The sequence below is a fragment of the Salvelinus namaycush genome, chromosome 20, assembly GCF_016432855.1.
Source record: "Salvelinus namaycush isolate Seneca chromosome 20, SaNama_1.0, whole genome shotgun sequence".
Lineage (NCBI taxonomy): Eukaryota > Metazoa > Chordata > Actinopteri > Salmoniformes > Salmonidae > Salvelinus > Salvelinus namaycush.
The window spans coordinates 21,957,009-21,970,765 of NC_052326.1; the positions used below are offsets into that span (position 1 = coordinate 21,957,009).

A 13,757-nucleotide genomic window follows, 5' to 3' on the forward strand; every position below is an offset into this window, starting at 1 on the left:
GGGTATGGACCTGGAAAGTATGACATTACTTTGCAGGCTATCTCTGCAGTGGATTGCAACTCCTCCCCCTTTGGCAGTTCTATCTTGACGGAAAATGTTATAGTTGGGTATGGAAATCTCAGAATTTTTGGTGGCCTTCCTAAGCCAGGATTCAGACACGGCAAGGACATCAGGGTTGGCAGAGTGTGCTAAAGCAGTGAGTAAAACAAACTTAGGGAGGAGGCTTCTGATGTTGACATGCATGAAACCAAGGCTTTTTCGTTCACAGAAGTCAACAAATGAGGGTGCCTGGGGACATGCAGGGCCTGGGTTTACCTCCACATCACCCGAGGAACAGAGGAGGAGTAGGATGAGGGTGCGGCTAAAGGCTATCAAAACTGGTCGCCTAGAGTGTTGGGGACAAAGAATAAAAGGAGCAGATTTCAGGGCGTGGTAGAATAGATTCAGGGCATAATGTGCAGACAGGGGTATGGTGGGGTGCGGGTACAGCGGAGGTAAGCCCAGGCACCGGGTGATGATAAGAGAGATTGTATCTCTGGACATGCTGGTTATAATGGGTGAGGTCACCGCATGTGTGGGAGGTGGGACAAAGGAGGTGTCAGAGGTATGAAGAGTGGAACTAGGGGCTCCATTGTAAACTAAAACAATGATAACTAACCTGAACAACAGTATACAAGGCATATTGACATTTGAGAGAGACATACAGCGAGGCATAAAGTAATCGCAGGTATTGATTGGGAGAGCTAGATAAGACAACAGGTGAGACAGCAACAGCTAATCAGCTAACACAACAACAGCAGGTAAAATGGCGATGACTAGGCAGAGAGGGTCAGATTAACTACACCCAGAGCCTGAGTTCGCGGCCGACAGATAAAAAATAAACAGAATGGAGTACCGTGAATTAATGGACAGTCCAGCAGGCATCAGCTATGTAGCCAAGTGATCATAGTGTCCAGGGGGCATGCGGGCGACACGGCGTTTAAAGTTAGTAGCCTGGGGCTAGTAGGAGCATCTGCTCCGACGGAGGCCGGTTGAAGGCACAGCGGATGGAGTATTCGTCGGCAGACCAGTCGTGGTGGTGCGGCGGGGCGCCGTGTCGACAGAGGATCCAAGCCAGATGGCGAAAGAGGTATTGTAGAATTTAGTTGGCTAGCCGGGAGATGCGCCTGGCTCACGGCTAACTGGTGCTAGCTTCGTGGCTGGGGCGTTAGCCACTAGCTAGCTGTGAAGATCAGAAGTGGTGGTCCAGGGATTACGGCAGGTATCCGGCATTGTAGTGGAGAGATAGTCCAATACTGGTAGTTGGCGAGTAATTATCCAGGCTAAAAACAGGGCTGGTATCTGTGCAGAAGGTAAAAGCCACTAGCAGTGACTAACAATGACTAAATAGCTTGTAGCTAATTAACTTGTTAGCTTCTGGTGGTTCTTGAATGTGTTCTAAAATTACAAATAATAGCGATTCCGTATCACATTGGGTGAGGCAGGTTACCGGAAGGTATAATCTAATTAAAATGGAATTAAAATGGAAAAGAGTGAAAATAAAATTTAAATATATACAAAAATGAAGAAAAATACAAAAGTACACGGGAGGACGAACAAAAACACGTCTTCACTGCTACGCCATCTTGGAACATTCATGAGGGGGGAAAAAAGATTTAAAAAATATTCTGACTGGAATTGGGATAGAATTATAAAACTGCACAGAGCATGTATTAGCCTAAGATCAAAAATAGATAAATAATACCTCTATCTGCTAATCAGATCCAAATGACTTTGGTTGAAGAATCTTCCCAATTAAAGTACAGTATGCAAACACAGTGCAGGGATGCAGAGATCAGGAGGAGCTGCGTAGTTGGGAGGCATTTCAGCCTCATGAATAATGCATAACACTTAATTGCTGTGGTACATGAGGAGCTGGTGGACGTGAGGAGAAATTCCTGCTCTGCTAATGAGCAGAAAAGTGTTTGGAAGAGACACAGAGACACAGGCTAGAGGATCTGGCTAACCATAGGCCGGGAACATGCCCAGATGAATACACAGCCAGACCTAGTCCGTCTGTGATCCATCTGTCTCCCCACCCCATCCCTGGGCCATGATACTGGGCCTGTCTGTCAACGCTCATGCTCTCTCATCTCTCGTCATGATCCTCCCGGATATTCCCTAGTTGATCTCTGGTCCTCGTAGTGGGTGGTGAAGGTGCAGGTGTGCACAGTTGGAGGCACAGCTGCAGGCCAGATCCAGACACTCCCCTATGGGGTAATGCCTTGGCCAATCCAGGAAGGAGAACAGCTGCAGCCAACCAGACCAAGCTAAGCCCAGCCCAGCTCATCCTATAGCCACATCTATTCAACCATAGCACACAGAGGCCCCTGGGGATGTATCATATTGTAATCTAATGTCATCCTTTTTTTTTGCAGCAAAACGATGGTCAGTTCACAGTGATCCAGCTGGTGGGCATGCTGCGTGGCATCGCCTCTGGCATGAAGTACCTGGCCGACATGAACTACGTCCACCGCGACCTAGCCGCACGCAACATCCTGGTCAACAGCAACTTGGTCTGCAAGGTGTCTGACTTCGGCCTGTCCCGTTTTCTGGAGGATGACACGTCAGACCCCACCTACACCAGCGCCCTGGTGTGTACCATGACCTTACTACAAACACCACACACATACACGTGTGTGCATCCACACTTGCACACTCACACACATAGGCAACGCACGCACATGCCCTCTCCTCCCCTTTTATGGGTTTCCATATCACACACATCCAGTCCCAGGAGTTTAGTTATATCCATCTCCCAGTTGGGATTAGAGAGTATTGTTGCTGTGAATAATCTCTCTCTGTAGAGTCAGGACACTGTGACGATCAGGTTTCCGTCTCACTTCCCTCTATAAGATTGCTCCCTCATTATGTTGTGTTTCTCAGGGAGGGAAGATTCCTATCCGATGGACAGCCCCTGAAGCCATCCAATACAGGAAGTTCACATCCGCCAGTGATGTCTGGAGCTATGGCATCGTCATGTGGGAAGTCATGTCCTATGGAGAGAGACCTTACTGGGACATGACCAATCAAGACGTATGTATAGTCCTTTATGTATAATTTGTATAATTCGTCAAGCAGAAATACTAGAAATAAATAGCCTGGCACAAATGTTCCCATTTTATTCAAACAAAGGCTGATTATATACAGACAATTGTTCTTGAATGTTATTACCTCTCTGTGAACCCCCATAGAGATCCATTTTGTCATGGTGGTTTTCTTCCCCTGGCTTAACAGCAACTTTCTCACATGGGTTTAATATGAAAGCCCCCCAGTTACCACAGAGCGATAATAAGATGATTTGGAATGCAAGACAACGCTCCGCAGACTATTCCTGCTCTTGACTGGAGCCTCTGTTTCCAGGCTCCCTCTGGGTGATGGAGAAGAGAGCAAATTATGGGGAGAGAGATAATGAAAATAGTTTCAAATTGAAAGTGTGAACGCTAATGCCCTAAGAGGGACTGAGGAGCTCGACGGTTATCTTATTAGCGGCTTCAGATAGTGTTTCTACTCCATCAGCATCTTGGTTGGGAGGGAGGCCTCTGAATGAGATTAATCTGGGTCTGAATGGAGCTCCATAATGTCAGTGATAATGAGCAGAGGATCGTGGGTCCTCCTCTGAGCTGGTCGTTCCCCACTCTTAGCCAGGCATCAACTCCCTGATCTCTCGCCCACCACCAACATCACCACAGCCACTCTTAGCCAGGCATCAACTCCCTGATCTCTCGCCCACCACCAACATCACCACAGCCACTCTTAGCCAGGCATCAACTCCCTGATCTCTCGCCCACCACCAACATCACCACAGCCACTCTTAGCCAGGCATCAACTCCCTGATCTCTCGCCCACCACCAACATCACCACAGCCACTCTTAGCCAGGCATCAACTCCCTGATCTCTCGCCCACCACCAACATCACCACAGCCACTCTTAGCCAGGCATCAACTCCCTGATCTCTCGCCCACCACCAACATCACCACAGCCACTCTTAGCCAGGCATCAACTCCCTGATCTCTCGCCCACCACCAACATCACCACAGCCACTCTTAGCCAGGCATCAACTCCCTGATCTCTCGCCCACCACCAACATCACCACAGCCACTCTTAGCCAGGCATCAACTCCCTGATCTCTCGCCCACCACCAACATCACCACAGCCACTCTTAGCCAGGCATCAACTCCCTGATCTCTCGCCCACCACCAACATCACCACAGCCACTCTTAGCCAGGCATCAACTCCCTGATCTCTCGCCCACCACCAACATCACCACAGCCACTCTTAGTCTCACACTAGACCTTTTTGGTATGACAATGACCATAGAGTTAGCAAAACAGAACAAATGGATCTGGGACCAGGCTCTTACTTAGATATTTGTATGGCAGGAACATTACTGTACATAATTTCTAAGGCTCTTAATGCCAGACTGACAGAGAATAAGTCACTGCTGCCACAGACTGCGCGGATGTGAGGAGCCATTGGTATTAGACTGATACTTTAGTGTGACACTTAACTGGTACAGTAAGTATGCAGCCAAGACAAAACAATGTCTAAATGGTAATGGTGGTCATTTCCTACTTAGTGTTAATGCAATAATGTGTGCAGGATTAGGTATGTGTGTGGGCATGTGTGCTGCAGTTTTGACTTGTATAACACTTGAGAATTGTGAGAGGATGCTCTACTATGGGATTGTCGTCTCTCTCCTCCTCCTCCTCCTCCTCTTCGTAGAGCCTCATAGCAACCCTTAGAGATCTGTATCTCCCCCTGCAGGTGATCAATGCCATAGAGCAGGACTACCGGCTGCCCCCTCCCATGGACTGCCCTAGTGCCCTGCACCAGCTCATGCTGGACTGCTGGCAGAAGGACCGTAACAACCGGCCCAAGTTCAGCCAGATTGTCAACAACCTGGACAAGATGATCCGCAACCCCAACAGTCTGAAGGCCATGACCCCTCTGTCATCTGGGTGAGTGGAACACTTAGCACGCTCTCCTTAGATCTCCGTCAGTTTATCTGTGGGTTTATCTGTCTATCTGTCTGTCTGTGGGTTTATCTGTCTGTCTGTCTGTCTGTCTGTCTGTCTGTCTGTCTGTCTGTCTGTCTGTCTGTCTGTCTGTCTGTCTGTCTGTCTGTCTGTCTGTCTGTCTGTCTGTCTGTCTGTCTGTCTGTCTGTCTGTCTGTCTGTCTGTCTGTCTGTCTGTCTGTCTGTCTGTGTGTGTGTCTGTGTGTGTGTGTGTGTGTGTGTGTGTGTGTGTGTGTGTGTGTGTGTGTGTGTGTGTGTGTGTGTGTGTGTGTGTGTTTGAGTGAAAGTGTTCCTCTGTCTCTCCTGGCCAGTCATCACAATATCCAGGATTGGGCTCAAATACTACTTTCATATTTCCAGGAGGATGTAGTGCAATTGACTTCAAAGATGGGAAAACAATTACATTTTTGGTTACACTTTTGATATTCACGGTACAATTTATTTCAACCAAACACTGTCTCCTGTTTCTTTTGGCGCCGAATGGTTATGTAAATAAAACCCGTTGGTTTCATAGATCAAGTCATTTCCATGAATGCTTTAGGCAAATTATGATTTGAAGCAGTTGCGCCATTTTAAAAAAACATTTTCAAGTACATTTTCCCTGGGTGTCAGTTTCCTATGGATGCTAAAATATGCTGAAATCCATATATCCTACGCTATATTTTCATTTTTGATGGTGTGCAGAATAGAGATTTTCCACTGAAACTGTGTGGATACTCCCACTGGGCACACACTGCTTGAATCAACGTTCTTTCCACATCATTTCAACGAAATTGCACCAACGTGGAATAAACGTAACATTTACTTCTGTGCCCAGGCTCTTCCAAGCCTGTCACTCCATTTGGAAAGAACATTTTATAAGAAATCAACTCTGAAAATTGCTTCCGGTAGATGACGCCAAGGCTACTTTGTTTTGTCCTTAAAACTAATCTAGTGTAGGCTCTCCACTCTTGTGTCTGTTCCAAACGTACTGATTGCCATCATAGAGGTGAGAGAGTTATGACTGTCTCTAGAGCTGTGTTTGACTCTTAGTGTATCTATCTTCCCCAGTGTCCATCTTCCTCTCCTGGACCGCAGTGTTCCAGACTTCTCCAGCTTCAGCACGGTGGACGAGTGGCTGGATGCCATCAAGATGGGCCAGTACAAAGACAACTTTGCCAACGCTGACTTCACCAGCTTTGATGTGGTTTCCCAGATGACTATGGAGTAAGTGCCGATCCCAGACCTGTGTTCCTAGTAAGGATGATAAGGATGAAGTTGAAGCGAGGCAGGTGGGCTGTTCCTGGACAGTCTCATACCTTAAAGTCTGGGTGACTGCCAGGCTCAGCCCCTGGCTCATCATAAATCTATCTCTCACTGTATGTCATTAAGAGATAATAATGGTGCAGCACAACTGCTCTGAGCTAGAACAGAGAGTACAGACTCTGGCCATGTGACTGCCAGGTTTCTTATACAACAGTTAAATGACATAATAGATATAGGAGAATGAACAGGCATAGTGATGTTTAGGAATACATTCCTGCTTCAGTAGACTTAATAAAGACATAGACAACATCTATTAGCAGATAGAGACTATTCAAGGTCTGTTTAGTAAATAAGGTACACATTACTCTGCTTATTGTCTCCTATCTATATCTCTTAATATCCTCCTAAAGTCACATTGGAAATCTAAGCCACGTAAGTCTGTTTTTTAAAATGTCCAACCACATCTCTGGTTACAATACTTAAACCAATAAGACACATCAGTCCATAGGGTTAAGGTTGGGAAACAAAGACGTTCTATTGTTTCCTGAATGGAAGAAGTTGTTCAACCAATAGAGTTAGTACTGTAAGCGGTCATGCCTGGACAGAATTCGGAATTTGGCAGACTGGGGCCCAGAATTTAACCTTGATCTAACTTGTTGAGTTTACCTTGGCTTATGCCATGTGACTTGTTCCATAAAACCTGTTGTGTCTTCTGTGATGGCTTTCTCCTGACTCCTGTGGTTGTGTCTCCTGCCACAGTGACATCCTGAGTGTGAGTGTAACGTTAGCAGGCCACCAGAAGAAGATCCTGAACAGTGTGCAGATGATGCGTGCCTCCATGAACCAGATCCAGTCTGTGGAAGTTTGACCATCCAGAGTGGAGCGGAGGAGAGCAGAGCAGAGGAGAGGGGATTGGGATGCAGGACCCTGGGTGCACGGATGGAGTGGATATGTTTTTGCTTGACCGTGAATCTGGGTTTCCTACCAGACTACCGTCCATCCCCGGTCCCCCCTTCCAATCCCTCTCCTGTCCTCCTCTATGCCCTCATCCAAAGTCCCCCCAACCTTCGGGATCAGCTTTGGAAGGTTGTGGCCAGCATGTCTAAATGACCAGACGTCAATCAACGTGGCTCACAACCGTCCATCTTGGAACCAGGATCATGAGAGGTTACTGACCAGAGACATATTTCTACTACCATCTTCCACCCATGTTTTTTATTTTATTTACGTTGAACTTTTATGTTTGTTTTAAGAATTTTGTAAAGAATTTTGTAAAGAAAAAAAAGTTAAGAACTCTAGGAGTCTATAGATGGTATACAATTGTAAGCTAGGTGAAATGACTAGAAAGGCTACCCTTTACAAAGGGCCACAGACAAGAAGACAATGAAAACTGGGTGATTTAAGACCAACACTCTCGAAATTAATCTGATATATTCTTTGTAAACTAGGTGAACTGACTTCAGAAACAGAAACGCAACATAAATATTTGCTGCCTCCCTGAAGGCAAACAGCAGAAGAGACTGAGGAACTTGATCTATTCCCCTGTCGTTGATTTGGGACGTAATATAAGTGTGAGCACCATGAAATGGACCTGGCAGAAACTACTGACATGAACAAATTAAAGACATTCAGTTATCTACCAATTCAAAAGTAAAGAAATGTAAACAAAAATACATTTTCTCATATCAAGTAATTTCCTTTTCTGTGTGAAAATTGTGATGAAGATTTTCTCTCACCATGCTTCCTCTCACCGTGGGAAAATTGATATTTTTTCAATATTAACATAACCTGCCAAATGGAACATCGTCCCTGTGTACCTCAGATGATGTCATGACGATGTCATGATGACGTCATGATCCTGTACACATCAGATGCACATGACATTGGGACTGTGATGTGATCACTATGAGCCGGACATAGTTACTAATACCTGGAAGTGATGGATTTGCATTTTTCTTAGGGTGACTATAGGGAGGTTTTTATCTGTTGTTATTATTATTCAATTTTTGGGGCAAAATGTTAGTTGTGGATTTTGAAGAATCAGTGTCATAAGCAGCAAACATACAGTACTTCCTCCATGGATGTATAGTGTTTACGTAGAAGGAGTGCACATATGTTTTGGTCCTCACATTGTCTTGAGGTTTCCCTGTGTTTTCAGCTTCACCGTGTGCATGTGTGTGTGTGTCTGCGTACGTGCCTGGTAGACGGGTGTATATGTGTGTTTGTGTATGCGTGCGTGTTGCTAAATGTGCTCTGTGGCACAAAGCAACGGCTCCCAAAGCTGAGCGGGTAGTGTTTGATAGCATGCTGAGTTAATGATTGATTTCACAGAGCTTTGATTTGTTACACTTTACAAAATATAATGCGCTTACATTATATTTAGCTTTTTTCTTCCAGATTGTTTTCCTTTTAAAATAATTTTATATTGAAGTGTTAGGGTTTTAACACCACTGGTGGTTATCTCACATTGGTATGGTCACGGACAAATCTTTTCACAACAGGGCAGTAACATTAGCATGGGATAGTGGATTATTTTACGCATATTTTTATTATTATTATTGTACATCGTGGATGATTGACAGCTTTTCCAAGTAGTCTCTTGGCAGGATATGTGAATGCAGATCATACTGGACAATGGACTTCAAACCCGATGACTATCTGGATCTTCCATGCTCTTTTGGAATTTTAGGAAATCATTATTATGTTGGTGCTCACAAATTGTAGATAACTGGAGTCCTTGAGACTTCTATTTTCATTTTATAGATACGTATTGCATTTACTGTATGGCTTCTGTGAAAAACTGCCTGATGAACGGAGAGCTGTCTATCATTGTCTTTGTTGTTGTGGCCGATGTGTTGTTTGAGGGGTTAGGGAGCCTGATGGGTCTGTGCTAGTTAAAATCCATGGATTCCCCAGAGATGGTAAAACACAGAGTTTACATCACTACTGCAGAGCTCCTAATGGGCAGATCCACTGAGACAGGCCTAGTACTCAATACAGACTGATGAGCCAGACATGGAGCTCCAGCTGGTCAGACATGTCCATTCCTAGTGGGAGTCCACTGCCTGATCACAGCCCCACTGGCCAGACAGTGGTTCCCTCCATCTCTCCTCAGAGCTAAACACATGCCTCAGATCTATCACTCTTCTCCTCCCACTGTTCTCTGTGCTCTGCTTTTTCAGATCCATTGCTTTGTGACTCTGCATGTTGTCATGTTGACAGACCAGACTGCATTTATGTAGATAACACACAACCTGTGGGCCCCATATTGGTTTCACAGCAGGTGGCTATGTAAGCAGAGGTTCTTCCACAAAAGGTCATCCTTCCATATACATCATCAGGTGTCCGCTGTCCGTTTTAAGGCACTTTGCTGTCTGAGCAGAACAGGAGAGGTGTCCTATGTAGGCCATAGCATTAGACCCTTAAACACAGAATGCGTGAAATCCTGCCTTTGCTCTCGTCTGTCAGTTAGTCCCCATTTCATTCCACCCACTAACCCACATAGCCGTCCAGAGTCTTAATAAACGTGGGCAGGAGCATTGAGGTTTTGATCCAGCTTCTGTAATATCATCCTCCCTTTAGTTTTCCGTCAACATTTCTGTGCGTCACCATGCATATTCCAGTGCAGACTCCATGACAGATGAAACAGCAGGAAGTGCATCACTCTATTAGTCACTGCCCAGAGTAAAAGGGGCAGCGATTCTGTGACCCAACTGTCACTGATGTGCAGTTTCCTTTCAAAAAGAGCTCAAAAAGTACTTTCTTCCTTTCCATTGCACAACACTTTAATATTTAAGGGCACCTCAGTGATATTCAGTTAAGCCCAGGCAGCCTGAGTCAGTCTTCCCAAGATATAGACAGATATCCCACTGTCAGAACAAGAAGTGGCAATTTATGTTCAAGAAAGCAGGCCCTGCAGCACAGCACTAGTATTTGTGCTGAAGACGGTGATAATCATAGGAAGGTGATTAAGGTGATTATCAAGTGATTAAAAGAGCGGTGTGTAAACAAAGTGTGCTTCCACATGTGACGTTCAATCAAAATACATTACTAGGACATGTTGTTAGGATGAGATGAACTAAAACATTCAGCAATGGTGGACTCGTATTTAGAGTGATAGGAACATGAATATAGGTAGTAATAAAGTGGTTTTCTTTTATTGCATCGCTCTTGGAAGCGTAAGGAGTTGAGTCAACACATGTTTATTGGTTGCACAGTGTGGGGCCATGGTGACTGCTGACAGCACTGTGTAATGTATTTATTTATTCTGCCTCTGAACCTAATGGCACAAAGAAACCCTGTTTATATACCGATAGTTCATCCAGAGCTATCTTTTGCTATTGGCTGCAATAAAAGCTGTCATCCCTCTTTCTTTTATTTTTAAGACATTGATAGCCTCCTTTTAAGAACAGTGCAGCTCAGTGGTACTGTTTCATAGCCCAGCCCTTCTGATAAAACCCCTTGGCACAGTCTTGGCCTGTTATAATGGACCTATAGTAAGTGATTGATCAATCTGGTGTGATTATGATGGGTTTAGTTCAGAATAGATTATTCCCACATTGTAAAGTTTTTTAGACTTTGCTGTGTGAATCCATGATGGTCATTATCTCACTGGATAGTTCTCTCTGGTGTACAATGCAATTGTTTAAAGCACCACCCTAAGTACTGTAAATGGGTTACTTTATACATAGATGGCATCAAGGACATTTTTGCATTGGTGAGATTTTGCAGCTCGTTGAAGACGAGTATAAGCTAAAATAGAATAAAAACCACACAGCTTTTTGTTGAATGATAGTGTTTCTTTTCCTCCCCCAAGACCACTGAAATAACAGGCATTTTAAAGACAGTAAATGTACACTTCTTCAAAGCACTTATCAGTGTTTCTATGTTTTCATTTTTCATGAGGAAGAAAATGTCTCAAACGTCTGCTCCGTTTATATAAAAACAAAAAAAAGACTAAATATAACATTTGGCTACCATCGTTGCATATTATTTAACAGTGCAGGGCATCTACTTTGTTCTCTCCCTTTTCAATGTCCAGGCTCATGAGACAGATGGAGGAATGATGTCTAAAGTGCATAATAATGATATAATAGCATTGAGACCAGAATACATATGTTTGTTACAGTAAGGGTCTTTATTTGGAATCTCAGATAACTTGCTGTATCACAGAACTCTGTCCTCTGCTGTTTTGTACATCTAAAACTCTCGTCTTTGTTTCAATGGCTTGTATCTGCAGATACTGTTGATGTTTTACTGTCAATGTCATGATAAGTAATACATAACAATCCACCCTCTTTTATTTATGAATCAAAACAAAACCAATGTATCTGAGATGTTGATTCAATGCACTGTGGACGCAAAGAACAATTTCCATTCTGTGTTCCAATTTTTTAAGGACGGATGGAAACCGTTATGTCTCAGTGTTAGAATGACATGACAGTGTGCATAAACACAAGCTGTGCCTGCTCGTACTCGTTGGTCTGTGTTTGTGCACCATCCAAACATGTCTCGAGCAGCAGTCTGCCTGCCTGTCTTTGTGGCAGTCAGTTCAGTGTGTATAGAAAATGGCTCCTGTGGATATCTTTTACGTAAAGCGTTAGAGCTCCCTCTGCTGACACAGTGGCTAATAGCAGTCTAGTTGTGACAAATGTCCTTATGTTCCTTGCGTTGTCTTATCCCCCCACTTCCCCCTTCCACCCCTATCTCCCCACCTCTCTGGCTGTTGGTGAAGACAGGCTGGGGATGGCCCTGTCTCTCTTGGCCTGTTGTAGCCCTCGTAGACCAGTGCCGGCCCTGACCACTGTGACTGATGTGGGAGGTCCTGTATTTCTGTATAAATGTACATTGACTGTAATCCTGTGAATGATGTAACAATTTCATTATTTGTAATATTGTTATTGGTTTTATTTTCTAAAATGGAAAGCCCAACTCGACTCTCCTCAATAAAAAATGAGATCTGTTATACCACTCTATTATGGTATTCATGATGTTCTTACTGTCCTCTATAACCCTGTGAAATCAATTCAGCTACAGTGGACATTACTTCATAATAGTTATGTCATTTTAATACTGTATGATGAGGGGGTTAGTTATATTTTTAACTACATTTACCTGAAAGTGTAAGCATTGCAAAATTCCAACCTGAATTGGACTGAATTTATCAGTGTGCACAATTGATCGAAACTCATTTTATGGTATTTATGGTTCAATTACGGGAAATGCAGTTGTGGAAGAGTCGATTTTAAAATTCAGTCAGAGGGAACGGATTTGGTCAAATACAGCATATTTTTTGTAACCATGCCAGACAGTGTTTTTTTTTTTGCTAATGTTTTGACCTAACATTTTTGGGCCACCTCATGCATCACTAATCTACTGTGTGTCCAAAATCCCTCACTCACACAGCCTCAATTTTTTTTCTGTTTCCATGTCTTTATTCATTTGGACAAAGTACTGTACAGCTTCCCCCCAAGCTGAGGTTCCTGAATTGAGGTCAGACTCTCTTCACCTTCCTCTCAGTTTTAGAGGCCTCATTAGCAGTTGACGTGTGAAAGGCTAGAGACCTCGGTGTGACCTCGCTGAGACTGGCGTGTGTGCTAAAATGTTTACCCCGTGAGTAGGAGACGGAGTTCAGGAGTTCAGTGGTGAGACCCCGCTGGCACACCAAACCCGTTCTCCCTCTAATCTCGACCACCCGCGAGTCTCTCTTTACACACCGTTAACTGTGATGACTTTGTGCCCAGTAGGGCTGACCATGAGCGCAGGTTGGGAAATGCCTGTCATCTCAGATGTCAAATCAAATGTTATTTGTCACGTGTGCCGAATACAACTGGTGGAGACTTTACCGCGTAATGTTTATTTATGAACCCTTACCCAACAATGCGGAGTTAAAAAGCAAGATAAATTAGCTAAATAAAAAAAGGAAATAGTAACACAATAAAATAACAATAAAAAGGCTTTATACCAGGAGTACTGGTACCAAGTCAATGTGCAGGGGTACAAGGTAGTTGAGGTAATAGAGGTAATATGTACATGTAGGTAGGGGTACAAGTGACTAGGCACAGCCTTGTGCAGATGTATGGACAGAATCGTGCGACAGAAAAATGGGGAGAGTATGTGTGGGGTGGCATTGTAGAGAAAATTAGAGGAAAAAGTAATGTGATTGAATGCTAAATTTGTACATTGACAGTATTTGCACTTGTTTGATGTTGCACGTCTTATCTGCCCAAGTAGTGAAACATTGTAGTGAGGAGAAGAAAATTGTCCCTCACTACCACTGCCTAACAATAGCAACCTTTTTGTTATCTTGAGTTTGTTGTGTGTTATAAGTTGAAACAGCGGGGATCAATGGAATCAAAACAAGCCAAATATCCCTCCAACCCAGCCTCTCTCTCTCTTTCTTTCTCTCTAAATCTCTCTCTCTTTCTAACTCTCCTCCTCTCTCTCTAACTCTCC

General features: G+C 44.1%; 1 protein-coding gene across 1 annotated transcript in view; it reads left to right on the forward strand.

The window, feature by feature from the left end:
- The window catches only part of ephb2b (eph receptor B2b), a 177,231-nt gene extending 164,956 nt beyond the window's left edge, over nt 1-12,275 (forward strand). Inside the window, exons 12-16 of the mRNA XM_039015883.1 lie at nt 2,418-2,633; nt 2,926-3,075; nt 4,807-5,000; nt 6,108-6,263; nt 7,062-12,275. Of these exons, the coding sequence (XP_038871811.1) occupies nt 2,418-2,633; nt 2,926-3,075; nt 4,807-5,000; nt 6,108-6,263; nt 7,062-7,170 (825 nt within the window). The 3' untranslated portion in view covers nt 7,171-12,275. The remainder of the gene's footprint in view (nt 1-2,417; nt 2,634-2,925; nt 3,076-4,806; nt 5,001-6,107; nt 6,264-7,061) is intronic.
- Nucleotides 12,276-13,757: the final 1,482 nt, after the last annotated feature.